This window comes from Scomber scombrus, chromosome 22, assembly GCF_963691925.1.
Source record: "Scomber scombrus chromosome 22, fScoSco1.1, whole genome shotgun sequence".
In the NCBI taxonomy this organism is placed as follows: Eukaryota; Metazoa; Chordata; class Actinopteri; order Scombriformes; family Scombridae; genus Scomber; species Scomber scombrus.
Window position 1 is genome coordinate 19,663,257 of NC_084991.1, and position 18,709 is coordinate 19,681,965.

Sequence of the window (18,709 nt, forward strand, 5' to 3'; positions counted from 1 at the left end):
TGTCTCCGCGTCCCTGCATCCGCTCTCTACTTTTAATCATAAGAGCTACTTCACATTGCACCATGAATGATAATTATTTCCATGCCCCTTGAATGTAGGACGTAGTGATGTTCATACTGGCATTCTCACATATCGGAAAAAAATCCACATTTAAGTATTTGAAAGTTATATCTAGCACATGGTTTTATGCTCAGTTTTGACTCACACAGACATGAAAGATGTGAATTTAGCTCTTTGCTGACACACGCCATCTTTACAGAACTTTATTCCAAGTGGTTTCATCTTGCTAGGAAAGCCATTAGGGGACCATATTTGACCGCAAAGAGTCAGAAACAAATAGGTCTCGTATGCCTGTGTGTGTGTGTGTGCACAAAAGCAGCTTTAATGAATTATTTGGCAGTGTTTTTTCTTCCTTGAGCTATTTCTTACTGGTGTGGAAACACCTCTTTAACGGCATGCAGGTGTAAACTGAAACAATGAAAGCAACATTCATCTTTTTTTTCTTTTTTTTTTTAAATCCAGGCAGGGATTAATCCCAGCCTTTAGCTAGCCTGATGGTTAAATGGCAGGGGATCCACAGCTTTTGTGTTGCTATGCCAGTGCTACATGGCTCTGTTCTCCACTGGTCAGTAGTGTGTTATGATCTTGTTTGTAGTCTTAGTTCACTACTCATGCTAAGTGTTAAAGGGCCTTTGACAGGATTGAGCTGATTGTTTGTTTTTGTTCTTTTCCCTTGAAGAGAAGTCTGTTAATCCTCAAGTTTTTTTTATTTGAGAGAGAGAGAGATGGAGGTGTTCAGACAGAGACCAACAACCTATTTGTTGTAATATTAGTAGTGACGCTACTGTTAAATGTAGTATTTAATAACAACACTATTTATGGTCCAAAAAAAATGAACTAGAGTGTGTTATTGTGCTTGCGGTAGCTTCGGAGGAAGGTGGCCATTGATAACTTGAGTTCTTTAACATAAGCCACTCCCCCTCCACTGTGCGAGGGTTTTCATTGGTTCTGAGGTTGCTAAGTGACACGGGCCCAACATCATTTTGTCACCTCAGTAACCACGTCTCCTCAGTGACAACTGCATGGTCTCACAGTTGACACACCCTTTTCTTCTTCTTCTCTATCTTTTTCTAAAGGAGAGATCTTGATTTTGGTTTTTTTTTCATTTGTTCATTCATTTCATTTTAGATTTTAGAAAGCGAAAGAATACAAATGAAATAAATCAGAATATTAATTCAATCACTTTTTCTACTCCTATTTTCAAAAAAAAGTGAAACGAAAAAACCAAACAAAAAGTTGATTTGTAAATAAGTAATGTACAGTTTGTATCTGTAACTTGTCAGTCTGTCATTGGTGACAGAGTCTGTCTTGCTTATAACGCACGCTACCAGTAAATAAAAAAGGAAAAAGTATATTTAGACTGTATGGTCCCTTGAAAGCAAGTTTTAAATTAATATCTGATGTATATTCCTGTAACATTGCATTTTTATCTGAGGAATGATGTTATTAAAAAATTGCAAATAAATTGCATTTCATACAGCTGTGTTTGTGACTTCTTTCTTATGTTTACATGTCTGTGGTCAATGTTTCTGGTGTTTATTCCCACACACTTTATCTGGGTGGAACATTCTTCACACTCACCTATTGAGGAACTTTATAGTCAATAACTGTATGAAGACATGACTATCAAAGCAAATCACACATAATTTAGATGTGAAGCATTAATTCAGGAAGCCTCAGAATCACTTATTGATCATCAATGAACTTCAAAAGGTATCACAGGTCACATCAGATGCTTTACTATCCAAATCCATGATAATAATAACTGTAAATTCTGGGTTCAATCAATTTAAGATCACTTTATACAAAACAAATGTATGTTTAGTAACACAATAACTGTTAAAGGGAACATTGGAATGATAATGCATGTTTTTAGTGCATTGTCATACTTAACATTACATTTTTAAAATGTGAAAATCACCTTATAGATAAATGAGGTTGGTCACACATCACAGTGAGCCATTAGTAAAAAAAATAATATGTTTTGACCCAGTTTGTGAGAAAAAAGGTTTGAAGTACTGGCACCTGCAATTTAAGTGTTAGTTGATTGACAGCAACTCAAAAATGCAACAAACTACCAAACTTACATCATTTTTAACAATATGCAAATTTGTAAACATCAGCTTAAAAGGTAAGGAGAAGCATTTTATGAACATGAACGTTTTTTTTACTTATTCCAACTAAATTAATTTTGGTTTTCATAAAAGCCTTCTGCCAGCTGCATGACACAATAATAACAACTAAACATTACGTGTCAGGTTTATGAGTCGCCAGATGTCTCTTTAAATTCCCCTGCTGGGAGAATTCTCTCTCGCAGTTTGGACACTTAAATGGTTTCACTCCATTGTGGCTGAGCGTGTGTCTCTTCAGGCAGTTCAGTGTGAGGAAACGCTTCGGGCACTCCGAGCACAGATACGGTCTCTCCCCCGTGTGAGAGCGTATGTGAACGTTCAGGTGACTCTTGCTGGAGAAACCCTTCCCGCAGTGCGTGCAGGTGTACGGCATCTCGCCCGTGTGAGACCGCGTGTGCAGCAGCAGCTCTCCCGAAGACAGGAACGACTTCCCGCAGGTGGTGCACAAGTAATTCTTCTCCCCTTTGTGCATCTGCATGTGTCTCGTGATGCCCGCCTTGCTGAAGCTTTTCCCGCAGATGGTGCACAGGTTGGAGGGGCCTTCGTGCAGGCGCTCGTGCTGCTTGAGCGAATAGTTGCACAGGAATCCCTTGTTGCACTGGCCGCAGATGAATATTCGCCCTATTTTGTGGAGTCTCTGGTGCTGATAATAACCCGACGGGCTGGTGAACCCCTTCTCGCACTGGCTGCAGTGGAACGGGAAGGTGTGGAGCTTCATGTGTGTTTTGAGCTGATTTGGATGTTCAAAAACCTTTTTACATGTCAGGCATTTGGTTTCTTCCTCTGTGAAGTTTTTGCTCACCTCTCGCGTGCTCAGAAACCTTTTGTCTTCCCCCGTGGGATCACTCCGTCTGCGTCGCTCCTTGTTTTCCAAGTTGTCCTTCTTCTGCTTGCGTTGCCTCTTTTTTTCGAGAGCATTTTTTTGTTTGCGTTCCCCCTTTTTCTCCAAGTTGCCGTCTGCTTTCTTCTCTTCGGCGATCAAGTCTTTACTTTTTTGCCGAGTCTTTGCTCGGACTTTTTTCACAGATTCCTTTTCTTTAATGGGATCGGTTTTCTGATGCTCACTCTGGATGTGCTCTTGTACCTTCCTCTTTGTGCGATGAGCAAAAGAACACTGAGGGCAGATGAATAAATGTGACAGAGGACCTGGAAACAGCATAAAACACAACAAGTTGGTGTAACAGATTGACTCATTCTGGGAGAATTCTGTTGTGCTGCTGCTGGTTTTGTCTAACCTGGTTTCTTTTTTGGTGACCAGCCATCTGTTAAGACATCTGACGTTTGACTTGAGTCTTCTTCCAAATCCTCAAACACCAGTCTCTCTACCTCATTGCCATAATCATCATCCTCACTGTTGGGCTCAGTGTACTTCTCCACTTCACTTTGAGGGCAGAGGTCAAGTGTAGGCAGGATATCTTCATCTGTCATCGGAGATGGAAAACCGTTTACATTTCACACATTATGGTCACGTATTGTTGTAAACAAGTTAAGTCTCTGACAAATAAAAACCAGCTGCACGATCTCTGTTCAACTCACCAGAGCTGAGAGTCCCCAGCTGTCTATGATGAAGCAGGAGAGTCTTCAGTGCAAAGGGTTCGGACAGATGAAGTCCAAATTCTTTTGCCGCCAATGTTGTTTCAGAGAGCCAAGCTGCTGTCTGAGGAAAGAAGAACACAGAGATTCGGGTTGGGTAGTGAAGTAACACTAAATACTTCACAGCCACAGCACAAAAAGAAGAAAATACATATATTAATATAATAATTCACACTCAAACATGAGTCAATGCAATGATTTTGGCCTGAATTAAACATTTCATTTCACCTAAAATGCCTGTTATTTGCTGCTGACGTACCTGTTGCAGGTCCGGTAGGGGCAGCAGCTGCTCCAGCCTGGACAGGAAGTCAGACATCAGCTGCTGCAGTTTTTGGTCGTAGGAAGAGCCGTAGGTTGTAGGGAACACCTCCTACAGAAGCAGTAAGAGTTTTTGGATTTAAACAAAACTTTTATTTCCCTTCAGTAGATCTTCATGAGATGTGGATTCCTCAAAGACACACTCACTTGGAAGAAGAACTCCTTTTCAAAGGGAACAGTCAACAACTTCTGAACCAGATTGGCAAAGTTGGTGTATGAGGTCTTCAGTATATCAGTACAGGCCTGAGAAATGGTAGACATAAATAAGGATGAGAGAGGAGGCAGCTCACAATTTGGAAATTCACATATTATTTTCAGAAACTCACCTGCTCATTAGTGGAGCTCACTTCATGGATTTTATCCAGGTGAGTCTGGATGATCTGCAGGTTGGCGAGGACGTCACCACGACACAACTCCAAAACCACCTGCAGCAGCGCACATATGAGACACATGTTACTCAAACAAAAGCATGAAATAGCAGAGAAAGGCTGCTGGAAAACCCTGAATTTGGATTTTTCATTCAGTAATAATGAAGTGAAATATAACCTATGTAATAATATAAACAATATAACTTTACAAACAATATAACACTACATGACACAGTACAAGGCACTGTTTTAAAGCTCAGAGAAATACAGTGGGAATGTAGAGAAATCATGTTTTTGACATGTAAAAGCACTAATAAAAACTATTATGCAATTGCAAGTTACAACAACCTCCAAACACTATAGAACCAGCAATCATCTCCATGCACCTTCGACCTGTCCAGTAACATAATGGACAATGAAGAATAAAGTAAAAGAATTTAGAAGCATCCATCTAGACACCTTAACCTTAATCCTTCTAAATGGGGCACCCACAGAGGACCCAGAGTTATCCTGTCATATCTAACAGGTGCTTTCTATCATATCAGTTTTTTCTGACTTTGCAGATCAATTTGTTCTTAATGACTTCATATCAATTTCTGCTTGTTTTAATTAGTGCTTTTTTTAAAATACCAATATTTTTGGGTCCCAGTGGACCAAAAAGCACCAAATTCTGTGTTGGAAGTATTGAGTTTATGTTTGCCACGGGTCCTAATTTAAAGTATCACACACATCACTCCTGCCCTGCAGCAACTTCATTGGCTTCCTATCAAATCCCGCATTGACTTTAAGATTCTACTCCTCTATTACAAGATCCTTCACAACCTGGCACCATCATATCTCTCGGAACTGATTCACATCTACACACCTTCCCGAACTCTCCGATCCTCCTCTGCCAACCAGCTCTTTGCCCCATCTGCCAACTTAACTACCATCATGGGGTCAAGAGCTTTCAGCCGATCTGCCCCCCCCTACCTTTGGAACTCTTTCCCTCCGCTCTTCTGACTCTGTTTCCACCTTTATATCCCGCCTGAAGACGCACCTATTCAGAGTGGCATACTCTGTCTCACACTATCTATGCAATCACGTTCTTGTTTATTTGTTGCACTGATGCACTTTATAGTCACATTCATATTTATTTCTTTATCTTTGCACTAAACGTTACCTGATTTTTATTGTTTGATGTACTGTTGTCATGTTTTATGTGCCTTGTAAGGTATCCTTGAGTGCTTTGAAAGGCGCCTTTAAATAAAATGCATTATTATTATTATTATAACAAACAGACACAGATGCGCTTTAACTTTAACTTTCCTTGAATAATAGTGCTGTTTCTTCCACATAATAAGAAGAAAGAAGTTAACATGTTGCTATGATGGTTGCTTCTTACAGCAGTTTATTCTTGGGGTCAGTAGTCTTTGTATGTTTGCTGTGCATCTATTAAGGATGCCAGATAAGAAGTCCCACAGTTCAGTGTAGCTCCTCACCTTTGCTCTCAGGCCCAGGATGAGCTGAGCTCTCTGAGCGGAACTCAGGAGCTCCGGGACGGACTCTGTCACCAGACTGATGAAGTCCAGGAGCTGGTCGTACTGGGTCACGCTGCGCTGCTGCAGTATCCGCCACATGAAAGCTGATATGAGTCTCACTGGAGGAACCAGGAGATTTAAGGAGGCCAGAGGAAGAGGAGGACCTGCAGAGAATGATGTATCAAGTACATTTATTATTCCTCAACTTAAGGTAGAGAGTCACAAGCTAACATTCGTCTCATTACTGCGTTACTAACTGTATACATCGCTTAAATAACTGACTACTGATACTGGCGGGAAAATTAGATGTACAGTCTTACAAACCTTTGCTCTTCCACTCCATTTTCATACTTCAAATATGCCTAAACCAAGAACAAAACAAAACAAAACACGTTCATCTTAACCAGGAATACAAGTAGCCTTAACTTCCGGGTTAAACGGATGTTATGAAACTCCTTCTAAATAAAAGTCGGTAAAAAATATATATATATATTAAAAAAAAATAAAAAATAAAGTATTTTAATGTGATGGGGACATGCATGAAGGTATATAAAAGATCATCAGAGGAAAATTGGGGCAAAATACCTATTTTTCACATTCATCCATTGTTTAGGGTTAGGGTAAGAATACCAAGGTAAGCCAATCAGAGGCAGAGGCTGTCTTGCCAAGAAAAGCAATAATATAATAATATTATTAAATAATATTTCTTTTCACTATCATTGCATCCATAAGTAACACAATGACAGAATGTGTGACTATTTTGCTCATGGGTTTCATACATTCCAAATTTTTTAACAGATGTGGGACCCTGATAAAACAAAAAGGTCCTATCAAGTTAGGGTCTGTGGTCTAATTTGTGTCAGTTTAGGGGTTCCTGATGTAAAAAGATTGATAATCACTGATCTAAGCTACTGGGGAAATAGTTTTGTTTTAGCCAATAGGTTGCACACATTTGCCACTTTTTTCACACCTTCATTAATCCAAAGGTTAGTTCTGCAATAAATAAATGAACTTTTGGGGGGCAACATGAAAGCATAATATTCTTTTTAATAATCTTTTCATCAGTAAATGCAGCTTCTGTCTTTACTCCAGCCTTAACCATACTCTCTGCAAACCAGCTGAAGTACCATCTTCCAGCCTCCACCTACAGCCTCTTTCACACAGAGCCTCTGTCAGCAGCTTTTACCACCTAACTGCTGTCCCACGCTCCACCTGCAGATTCTGAGACAGCTACAGATACATCTCCACCTACAGCCTCTGAATCCTCCATCCTCCATCCTCCACCAACATGCTATAGCAGCCTCCTCGCCTCCACCTGCAGACAGCTGCAGACACATCCACTTAAAAATATCTTGTGATTATATTCTACTCCACCACCTCTAATAGCTAACTGTAAACTCAGTCAACCTCCACCTACAGCCTCTGCAAGTGTCTTGTAACCACTGCCTCCATCTGTAGATTCTGGCAAAAAGCTGAACCTTCGCCTGTGGCCCCTGCCTACAGCCTTGCTGCCGCCTCCACCTGCAGATGTTGGTAGACACATGCAGCCCAAACCTTCACCTACATTCCTCCTTAGCTCGTGCCTTCAGGCTCTCTCCGCAACCTGCACCACCTCTACCAGATAGAGGCATGCTAAACCTCCAAATCCAACTTCTGACAGCAACCTACCACCTTCAGTCCCTGCCAGCCAGCTGTGCTCCCAGCCTTCACCTGCCTTGGCCTTCAGCTTCTGTCCATTACCCTCGATCAAATGCAGCTCCAACTTCCACCAGCAGTCTGTGGCACACAACCTAATGCAAGTTCCTTCCTCTGCTGTATCAGTATGTATAAAATGATACTATTTGTAAAATTAAATAAAAAACTAGCACCAGGTAGTTTTATTTTTCCCAAACTTTACCCCTGATGTTTTCCAATTCAGGTACCACGTTGCTTTGTCATATATTTCTCCTGCAGTAAAGTTTGTCCCTCAGCTTGTTGTGACATGTCTTTTCTCAGGCCGTAATTTTCTTCTTCTCTTGGAGTTCACATTGAAAGATCTCCCACAAAATGAAGGGTGCTTCCAGCTGGCAAGGATATTTAAACAAAGGAAATCTTGTGGTAAGTCTAAGACTCTTGCGCAAATTTGCTTTTCCCTGACTTTCCTCTTTTGCTGATATTGCTTCTCTCCATTGTAACTTTTGAAATGAGTGATAACCTTTGCAAACAAGGAAGTGGTCAACTAAAGCAGCAACGCACACAGGAACTAAATCACATTTGTGAGGCCTAATAACACATCAACAGTCCATTGATTGACCATATGACAAATAACTAAAAATCATGCAAGACATAATCAGTTATATATAGGATATAGATGTGTGGGTCCTTTCTATTGACTTTATTTTCAAATTAAATCAATTGTAAGCATTGAGGGTAAAATATTATTTCTATTATCACTTCCTCTTCTAGGAAACTATATCCAGAGGTCTGTCAAGATATTGTCGACGTGGCCAGTTCCAGTCTGAACAGCAGTAATGACTCATCTGCTTCTTCTTCTTTAAACTCCTGCTCCTCTCCAAAAAACTGGGAGCACATCTCAAACCCATCGTCTCCTCCATACTGAATGAATGAATGAATGAATGAATGAAGGCTTTATTTCAAACATGTAGAAAAACAAAAACAAAGAAAAAATATAAATATGTGTATCTTACATAACAGAAAACAACAGTCAAACGCACAAAACAAGGAAAACAAAATTGATTAAACATGTTTGAAAAGGAGTAGGAAGAAGCATTCGCTTATTGAATCCTACCCCTTCTCCTTAATTTATAATTCAACTATTTATTATTTATTTATTTCCTGTGTGTTTATATCTTATTTATGTAGGTATTTTAATCCTAATTGTTATTTATATTTACTTATTACCATATCTAAATAATCAAACATATTTGTCTGATACAGACTCAAAAGAAATAAAATAAATTAAACAGATAAACAAATAATGAAGAGAATAATATGTGCAAACCCTAGTGCTCGTCCCACCCTCCTTCCTCCCTGTACCTAGTGTAAACCATGTGCTTATACCGCTGTTTAAACATGTTCATGCTTGGACATTGCTTCAGACCCCCCTAGAAGCATCTTCCATGTTTCGTCCTCAACATACATTTTAAAATATATTTTAACATTGTGCATGTTAAAACATATTGCAAGTATTCTGTCATTGCTGTAAATAAACGTTTTACTATCTTTAACCTAAAAAATATACTTTAAATCTGGAAAAACTTCAATTTCTCTTTTTCATTCAACCTTTATTTATACTCAAAAGCTCTCTGGGGGTGATCTTCATCTATAATGACATCCAGAAAATTACAAAAACAAAGAAAATGAAAAAAAACAACAACAGAGAAAAGGTAAAAACACAACTAGCTAATAAAAAGCCATTAAAACTTTCCATTTAAGGTAGATCATTTGATGAATAAATTAAAATAATTAAAATGTAAAACATAGTTTAGTTATCTAAAGCAATTGCTAGTAGAGTTTGGGAGACTTAGATTAGGTTTCTAAAATGTCCAAAAGGTAATGTAGTGTGTTGAAGTAGTAAAGTGTATTGATTTTGAAGAGGTGTTGTATTTTATTCCAGGGGTAGTTTCACTTGAATTAGCTTGAAGTCCACGAGGTCAATCATGATGGGAACCTGTCAGTCAGATTCTTGAGCTCCTGCTGCAGGTTGTAGGCTATCATATGATCACCAGTGAGACGTGAGATACGGCAGTAACACACCCAGTTCTCACGCGCACAGTCAGTGCAAGACTGCGCTCGCGGCAGTGTGAGACAGATCTCTACCGGCTGTATGATTCAACTCAAGTACTGCAAGAAAAATGAGCAGCTCATCATCATCATTATTATCCTGACTGACTTTCGGGAACATCGTTTTTAATACAGCTGATTATTGAGCGCTTAAGTTTGGATTAAAACGCGTGGATACTTTTCATCATGGGAGGAAGACGCACAGGCGCAGCTGGAAATGACTACTCTTTTGTCAGTCCTGTGGTCAAATATCTACTGTTCATGTTCAACTTCCTATTTTGGGTGAGTTGTTCTTTTGCTATATGAGACACAATAGTTGATACAGATAAAAAAGTTTATTTATCGTTTGTGTTTATTAGCAGGTCCGATTTGCTCTGTTTCTTACACTAATCTGTTGGTTAATAAAATAATACGTTTAAAGAAATTTTTATTAAGGATTTTAATTATTCCAACTATGTCAGGCACTGTGTTTCCTACTTATGTGTTTATCCTGAACACGTGAGGCCATGATTATGTCCGCTGGCAGCTAGAGTACACACTTCTTTATTTGAGTAAGTTGTTGATTGACTTTGGTGTTTAACCAAAAGTGAAACAGTGTCTAGGGAATAGGAAAAGGGACCTTACCCACCCCCCTCTCACACACACACACGCGCGCGCACACACACACACACACACACTCCAGGTGTTTGCTGCTCAGTCATGTGAACAAGTGAACGAGTTTTATTCTCTTTTTGTTGATCAGGAATGTAGCATCAGATTTTTGTCTAAGGGGATTTCTCCCCAGTAGTCCAGTACTCACCTGTTGTTGTCATGCCAATAGCATAGTGCAGAAAGTACCTTCAGTACCAGTTGCCACAAAGCTGGAGTTTTTTGGGGGTTTTTTCTTTCAGGAACCATACACTATATACTTTATACCAGTCTGCTTTCACTGATTCCTTTCATGACATACTCAGATCCCAGGGAACACACATTTGCATTGCTTCATATGCTTAATATGCTTGTGTCTAAGTAATAGCAAAGCTCAGTTGCAGCGTGTAAACAAAGCAAAGTTCATATTGGTGGGCTTTGCTCAGTGTCAGGTGCTCTGGAATCTGCAATACAAGGAGATTTCTGACTTACAATATTTTAGAGGTGATGTGTGGTCACAGATTAAACATGGTGGGGGTTTAGTGTAATATGAGGGCATTTTAGAAAACCACTCAGACAGAGAGAACTGAAAGCTAGTGAGTTTGAGACAGACAGAAAGTGTTGGGCGTGGCTGATACCTGAATAATAATGAAGTCTGCAATGCTTTTTCTTCATGCGTTACTTCTATCTTCTATCTTCTTCTATCTTTAAACCATCTGTATGAGTGTGTCAGGCATGCTGAAGCTGTGATTTGTGACTTGTGGCCATGTACAAACAGGACGAGGCTGTGTAAAAACTTGACTTTCTACAACATGGAATGTGTTGTTGTCTTTTTCTGATGCCTCTGGCCACAATGAGCTCTGTGCGTATTGGACACACCAACGATTACTTCCTGTGTGTGTGTGTGTGTGTGTGTGTGTGTGTGTGTGTGTGTGTGTGTGTGTGTGTGTGTGTGTGTGTGTGTGTGTGTGTGTGTGTGTGTGTGTGTGTGTGTGGTTCTTTTCTAGTCTAGATTATATTTAATCTTCACAAACTTCATGGGAACAGAAATGTATTGGTACAATCTTGGTAATTAATTGCCTGATGAGTCAGTACAAGTAACTCAGCTGGAACCAAAGTATTATCAATGAATCAGTCACAATCCATGCAAGAATGAGATTTAGTGCAGTTACTTTTTGTTAGTTTTGCGTCTGGTTCAGTCACTGTGAAGCTTAACCTTCACAAAAAAGGAGGAAAGCACATCTAGCTCTGCCTTCCCATCCCAATGAGGAGCAGTGTCTGTTGTAACTGGATCCATTTCATTCAGGGTGGGAAGAGTATTTCTCAGGGCTGCCTATTATTCTATTGAGACTGAGCGAGGTACACTGAGTGAAAAGGTCTTTTCTTTTTTTTTTTTTAGAGAAAGGTACCAATTGCTGCCAGGTCGATTTAGTCAAATGGAAGCAGAGTGGATTGCAGAATCTCCTTACGTACATGGGTCAATGACGTATAAGGATTTGCAACAACTCAATTTTAGAATAATAAAAACGAGCATATCTAATGCAGTAGTTCAAACATTCAGAATGTTGTGTACCTGAAGATTCATATTATAAATTTGAAGTTAAGTGATTTTAGTGGGTTTTTCAAGATTAATTGGCACTGGCCTTAAAAAAAAGTCATGTGGTGCGACCATGATTCATCTTGAAATAAATTAATTTACTTAACACGCTTCACATCTTTTTTTACAAGTTTTCAGTAATATAAAGTGTTTGGAAACAAAGTATTTGCATTTTTTTTTTTGTAAATGATGATCTTTTATTTAAATAAGATATTTCAAGATGAATCATGGTCGCACCACATGACTTTTTTTTAAGGCCAGTGCCAATTAATCTTGAAAAACCCACTAAAATCACTTTCACATTGTAATATGAATTTTCAGGTACACAACATTCTGAATGTTTGAACTACTGCATTAGATATGCTTGTTTTTATTATTCTAAAATTGAGTTGTTGAAAATCCTTATACGTCATTGACCCATATTTCTTATAATAATGTGGCCCTCTGTCTTAAGGCTCTCACAGTGGAGTGGTGAGGCTAAAAAGCATGTATTATTAGAAAAGTGTTTTATCAGTAAAGCCATGTCTGTGATGCAAATGTACCTCCTGCAAACCTCATGAGTAATTATTCTGGTGAAGTGTGCCACTCCCCAGACAGGTATGGACATATAGAATAAGTTTTCACCTGGTGGGATGATACATTTTATGTGATACGTAATATTTTAAAATGCACGAATGATTTTTTTCCCCCTCCTCTCTCTTCTCTCTTTAGATAATCTCCCTGGTGATGGTGTCTATCGGAGTGTACGCCCGCATGATGAAACATGCAGGTAAATTTTCCTCCATTGACAGGACATATATAGTCTTTCTCGATGTTGGGTGTGAGACACTGAGGGTATCGAGTGTCGTGTGTTTTCACAAAGCTTTTTTTTTAGTCAGGCTGCTCTTACAGTACGAAAACAGTATCAAACCCCCCCTCCCCCCCTTTCTTCTTTAATCCAGAAGCAGCTTGGGCTTGTCTGTCCGTGGACCCCGCTATAATGCTGATGGTGGTGGGGGTCCTCATGTTCTTACTCACCTTCTGTGGCTGTGTTGGCTCCCTGCGAGAAAACATCTGCCTGCTGCAAACAGTAAGTCAGGAGTTGTTCAACCATAAGTCCGGAGATACAGATTCTCTTTGGATTTAACCTTTAAAATTCAGAACTGTAAAAGGTTACAGCGGTGTACCATTTCTCTCTTTCCTTCCTTGCAGTTCTGTATCTGCCTGACTGTGATCTTCATGGTCCAGGTGGCTGCTGGTGTTTTGGGATTCATCTTCGCAGATAAGGTAATGAAGTAATATCGAGGAAAGTGTTTTTTAACCCTTGTGTCGTCCTCCCGGGTCAAATTGACCCCGTCTGTTTTGACTGTTCCTTCTTTCTTCCCTTCCTTCCTTCCCTCCTTCCTTCCTTCCTTTATTCTTTATTTCCTCCCTCCCTCCTTTTCTCTTTCTTTCCTCCCCCTACTTTCCTCCCTTCCTTCCTCCCTTCCTCTTTTCCTTTCTCCCTCCCTCCCACCTTCCATCTTTCCTTCTTTCCTTCTACCTTCCTTCCTTCTTTCCTCCTACCTTCCTTCCTTCTGTCCTTCCTTCCTTCCTTCCTTCCTTCCTGTTTTCCTTTCTCCCTCCCTCCCTCCTTCCTTCTTTCTTCCCTCCCTCCCTACCTTCCTTCCTTCCTTATTTCCTCTGTCCTTCCTTCCTTCCTCCTTTCTTTTCCTTCCTTCCTTCCCTCCTTCCTTCCTTCCCTCCTTGTCTCCCTTCCTTCCCTTCTCTCTTTCTTTCCTTCCTCTCTCTTTCCTCCCTTCCTTCTTTCCTTCCTCCATCCCCCTTTCTTCCTTCCTTCTGTCCTTCCTTCTTCCCTCCCCCTTCTTTCCTTCCCTCCTACCTTCCTTCCTTTCCTTCCTCCATTCTTTCTTTTCTTTCCGTCCTTCCTTCCTTTTCTTCCTCCCTTCCTTCTTTTCTTTCCTCCCTCCCTTCCTTCCTTCCTTCCTTCCTTCCTCCCTCCTTTCCTTCCTTCTTCCTCCCTCCCTCCCATCCTTCTTTCCTTCCTCCCTCCCTTCCTTCCTTCCTTCCTCCCTCCCATCCTTCCTTCCTCCTCCCTCCCATCCTTACTTCCTCTTTCCCATCCTTCCTTCCTTGACTCAGGGACAACAGGAGGGTTAAACTACTCTTTCAAATGCTTTTCCAGGCACGAAATAAAGTGACTGAGGTGATCAACAATGCTATAGTCCACTACCGAGATGACATTGATCTGCAAAACCTTATTGACTTCGGTCAGAAAGAGGTGAGGATTCAGTCCAAAAAATAGTTTTGAATTAAGAGCCATCATTATTTGATCATTATAAATACCAGAGCAATAATAATATTTCAGTTTTTGTAGTTTTTGTGTCTGATCTCTACATGTCTCCTCAGTTTGGCTGCTGTGGTGGAATAGCGTACACCGACTGGTCCCAGAACATGTACTTCAACTGCAGCCAGGACAATCCCAGTAGAGAACGCTGCTCGGTCCCCTACTCATGTTGCATCATATCCCAAAACAAGGTCATCTTCTTTTTTTAATTTTGTTTGGTTCTGTTTTGTTTGTTTTTTTACATGTCTATATATTTATATATATGTATTTCCCCCTTTGTGTATGTCTATGTGTGCAGGAGGTTATTAACACCATGTGTGGCCAAGGCATGCAGGAATTAGAGTACACTGAAGCTGCTAAACACATTCACACTAATGGCTGTATAGACAATATGGTCGACTGGATTCACAGCAACCTGTTCCTACTAGGAGGCATTGCACTGGGACTGGCAATACCACAGGTAGGACATAGTCTGCAGCATACATACCAACACAGAAATGCATGTTGTGCTCAAGTCTATACAGGTAGAGACTGTAGAGGCTGCAACTACCTGGCAGTGATGCATCTGTCTTATGTTTTCTCCCCCACAGCTGGTCGGGATCCTCCTGTCTCAGATTTTAATCAACCAGATCAAAGACCAAATCGAGCTCCAGAAATACCAATACAAGCACCGAACTGACCCGTGGCCCTAAAACCCAAGCCAGGTCAGACCAGATTTGGATGAATGGCACCAGAAAGACTCCAAAAAACATCTCTCAAAAGGAGGCATCGGCCTGGAATGAACATTAAGTCTTATTCCTGTTAGATAAGAACAAAAACAACAACAACAACAACAACAACAAACTTTTAAGAGAGCACATGAACAAACCAGTAACATGCTTTCAAAAACTTGGTAAAAAGTGGAAGAAGGAAACAAGTGGGGAAATGGGCCTCTGTCGCCACCTTGTGGACATAGACAGAACTTGCATTTACTACATTTTTTACAGTATTTAGTAATACCAAAGCAGATTGGGGAAGGGTCATTTAGTGCTGAAAGTCCTATGGACAGGATCATATGTTTTTTTCTCAAAGACATCCATTATACTGCAATATTATCTAAAAAGGGAATTGTATTTTTATACATTATGGCTGTAAGCATTTGTGAGATTGATTTTACATTTGATACTTTCTGGATGTTTATTATAGATCCTTTTTATTCATGCTTTAGCCATGTCTACTGTATGATATTATATGTTTTCACTTCATAGTTACAATATCAGTGTAAGTATGCCAACTTGACACAAGTTACAAGTGTAAAAATAGATATGTATGTCCAAAATGTCTTTTACCCTTGTTACAAATACAAATGAATAGTGTGATATGATTTTAATGTTTTGTTTTTTTTTGGTGAGAACTGCAAAGATAATGTTTATATGAATGGTCTTTCTCTCTAGAACATGGCCCATGTTGTTTGGTCTGGACCTCACACTGCTCATGATGTCATTTCCTCCTCACGTTTTAGCCAGCTGACAGCCTGCACGGCTACACAACTGCTGGATTTTGTGGAGTGCATGTCTCAACAGGTTTGCCATTGCAAATAAACGTTTGCCAAAACAACGCTGGCCATGTACACCATTTATATACCCTGTACATACACAGCGGCTGATATATTATCCATTGTGTATGCATCGTTTGAATTCTGTTCTCACCTTTTGCTGTCTTGTTTTTTCTTGTGCAGGACTCTACTTTACTTTCCTACTTAACAAAACAGCTGTGTGAACATCTCAAAGTGATGCAGCTTTGTGTTGTCACCTCACCAAAAAAACTGCCTTATATCAGAGATTTATTTAACCTTTGTGTCGTCCTCCCGGGTCAAATTGACCCCATCTGTTTTGACTGTTCCTTCTTTCCTCCCTTCCTTCCTTCCTTCTGTCCTTCCTCCCTCCTTGTCTCTTTCTTCCCTTCCTTCTTTCCTCCCTCCATCCCCTTTTCTTCCTTCCTTCTGTCCTTCCTCCCTCCCTCCTTCTTTCTTTCCCTCCTCCCTTTCTTTCTTTCCTCCCCCTACCTTCCCCCTTCCTTCTTTCCTTCCTTCCTCTTTTCCTTTCTCCTTCCCTTCCTCCTTACTCCCTCCCTCCTACCTTCCTTCCTCTCTTCCTCCCTTCCTTCCTTCTCTCCTTCCTTCCTTCCTTCCTCCCTCCTCTCCCTCCTTTCCTTCCTTCTTCCTCCCTCCTTTCCTTCCTTCCTTACTTCCTTCTCTCCTTCCTTCCTTCTCCCTTCCTTCTTCCTCCCTTCCTTCCTTGACTCGAGGACAACAGGAGGGTTAACCTGACGGCAGAGGAAAGTCTATCTGAATTTAACATTTTTTTGTATGGATTTATGTGCAAAATGTTTTTAAAGTACTGAAACTTGTCCATGTGAAATCCATCAGCAGCTGTAAATTTCATTACTGAATATAATAATTTAATGTAAAAATTTGAGTCACACATAATTGGTTCTTTCAATTCTAAAGCTGTTATTTGATTAGGGCCCTTTTCAGTCTTTAACCTAATGGGAAGCTGTGGCCGAAAGTCCAATGTACCCATGAAGAAGCATAAACCAACACAACCTCTCATCTCCACCCCATTTCTCTACCTGGCAAATGAAAAACCTGAGTTGTAAGACATTCCCAGCCTGAAACCTGATGCTTTGCAATCTTTGTGAGCAGAAACAGTTGTGCGTGTTTAACAGCCTTTGACGCAGGTCCTCAATCTAAACATGGCATTTCTGTGTTAGTTTTAAAGCTGCGGGATCTGCCCTCACAGTGACTGTACAGTACCAACCAATCTGCAAAGAACGTCGGGGATGGTGTGTCACGATGGTCATGATATAATTTAGTAGAAGCAACTGAGTACAATGAAAAAGTTGTGACAGTTGTAACCTCAGTTTATGGCTCTATAGCTGTCTCTTGTGATAGTGAATGTGTTTTGGGGTATGTGTGTGTGTGAGAGAGAGAGGGAGAGAGAGAGAGAGAGAGAGAGAGAGAGAGAGAGAGAGAGAGGGAGGGTTGGCCTGGGCTCCTGCGCTCTGTGTGTGGTCCTGGTTTTTTGCCTCTGACTCACTCGGGGCGGCCATGTTGCTGTGGGTTTTAAGGAGGCCCAGACAGACACACACACACACACACACACACACACACACACACACAAAGAGGAGGGAGCAGAGTTAACCCAGTTTTACTCTCGGAACAGCACAGGAGGAACAAAGCATCTACAGCCATGCAAATACCACAAGTGCACTGCCCAATTAATGCCATAATAGCAGCACCATGGTGGAGATTTGACCCGTCACATAACTGTTTTTTACTGGCATATTGAAGAAAATGAAAATAAGTCTTACTGAATATGTGCAAAGTTATGTAACCGTGTTTAAATTTGATTATGTTAATATTTTATGTTAAGTTAAGTTGTGCTTGTTTATTGTAAAGAAGATTCCTGAAGCCACCTTAACCAGGGGGAAGGAAGAGCAATCCATTATGGACATCCCAAAGGAAACTGATTTAAAGTAGTTATTAAAGTTATTAACTGTGTCCCTCTGCTCCCTCCGCCACACACTAACGCACAAACACCCACAAACACACATTACATCTTGAGACAACTGCCATAAATATGCTGTAAACAACTATTTATGAATGCATCTGTTTCCCAGTAAACTCTGTGAATACTATCTTTCTATCTTGTATGCATAACATGTTTTCTCACCATAATGTCTTACGTAATCCCTTACAGGCTGGTACCATCTAGTCTAAAAAGCAGTGGGAGTGAAGTGTGTCTACGCTCCACTATATACCTACAAAGAGCATCAGAGAGCAGGACACATGCATAATATCTGTACAGTATGTTGTAAAACTATATCACAGTATTATTTAACCCTCCTGTTGTCCTTAAGTCAAGGTAGGAAGGGAGGAAGAAGGAAGGAAAGGAGGGAGGAAGGGAGGAAGGAAGAAGGATGGAAAGGAGGGAGGAAGGAAAGAGGGAAGGAAGGAAAGAAGGAAGGGAGGGAGGAAAGGAAGTAGGGAAGGACAGAGGAAAGAAGGAAGGGAGGAAGGTAGGGCGGAGGAAAGAAAGAGAGAAAGAGGAAAGAAGGAAGGAAGGAAAGGAAAGGAAAGGAATGAAGGAAGGAAAGAAGGAAGGAGGGAGGAAGGAAGGACAGAAGGATGGAAGAAAGGGGGATGGAGGAAGGAGGAAGGAAAGAAGGAAGGGAGGAAAGACAGAGGAAGGAAAGAAAGAGAGAAGGAGGGAGGGGGGAAGGACAGATGGAAGGAAGGAAGGAAGGAAGGAAGGAAGGAAGGAAGGGAGGAAGGGAGGAAGGAAGGAAGGAAGGAAGGAAGGAAGGAAGGAAGGAAGGAAGGAAGGAACATAAAAGGACGACAC

General features: G+C 40.6%; 2 protein-coding genes across 3 annotated transcripts; one reads left to right on the plus strand and one right to left on the minus strand.

Annotated features, from left to right (window-relative positions):
• Positions 1-1,834: 1,834 nt before the first annotated feature.
• On the minus strand, positions 1,835-10,728 carry LOC134004768 (zinc finger protein 436-like). 2 transcript variants are annotated; one of them, XM_062444157.1, is made up of 8 exons: positions 10,574-10,728; positions 5,953-6,155; positions 4,430-4,528; positions 4,251-4,346; positions 4,045-4,155; positions 3,729-3,849; positions 3,428-3,613; positions 1,835-3,338 (listed from the first exon to the last, which is right to left on the minus strand). In XM_062444157.1, exons 1-8 carry the CDS (start codon positions 10,584-10,586, stop codon positions 2,308-2,310), a joined length of 1,860 nt encoding a protein of 619 aa, XP_062300141.1. In that variant the 5' UTR covers positions 10,587-10,728; the 3' UTR covers positions 1,835-2,307. The 2 variants fall into 2 exon arrangements, with proteins under 2 accessions (XP_062300141.1, XP_062300140.1); XM_062444156.1 differs by lacking the exon at positions 10,574-10,728 and adding an exon at positions 6,316-6,491.
• On the plus strand, positions 9,526-16,142 carry tspan33a (tetraspanin 33a). Its single transcript, XM_062444170.1, has 8 exons — positions 9,526-10,056; positions 12,710-12,767; positions 12,940-13,067; positions 13,190-13,264; positions 14,163-14,258; positions 14,387-14,515; positions 14,623-14,784; positions 14,915-16,142. The coding sequence occupies exons 1-8, from the start codon at positions 9,961-9,963 to the stop codon at positions 15,014-15,016; spliced, it is 846 nt and encodes a 281-aa protein (XP_062300154.1). The 5' UTR covers positions 9,526-9,960; the 3' UTR covers positions 15,017-16,142.
• The last annotated feature ends 2,567 nt before the right edge of the window (positions 16,143-18,709 follow it).

Excerpts from the sequence above, each read along its gene's own strand:
- LOC134004768 (XM_062444156.1), bottom strand. The coding sequence starts at position 6,340 with ATGAAAATGGAGTGGAAGAGCAAAG. Across the intron at positions 4,529-5,952 it reads TCCTGGGCCTGAGAGCAAAG|GTGGTTTTGGAGTTGTGTCG; the intron begins GTGAGGAGCTAC and ends GCGCTGCTGCAG. Across the intron at positions 4,156-4,250 it reads AAAAGGAGTTCTTCTTCCAA|GAGGTGTTCCCTACAACCTA; the intron begins GTGAGTGTGTCT and ends CTGCTTCTGTAG.
- tspan33a (XM_062444170.1), top strand. The coding sequence starts at position 9,961 with ATGGGAGGAAGACGCACAGGCGCAGCTGGAAATGACTACTCTTTTGTC. Across the intron at positions 13,068-13,189 it reads ACATCTGCCTGCTGCAAACA|TTCTGTATCTGCCTGACTGT; the intron begins GTAAGTCAGGAG and ends CCTTCCTTGCAG. Across the intron at positions 14,516-14,622 it reads GCATCATATCCCAAAACAAG|GAGGTTATTAACACCATGTG; the intron begins GTCATCTTCTTT and ends CTATGTGTGCAG.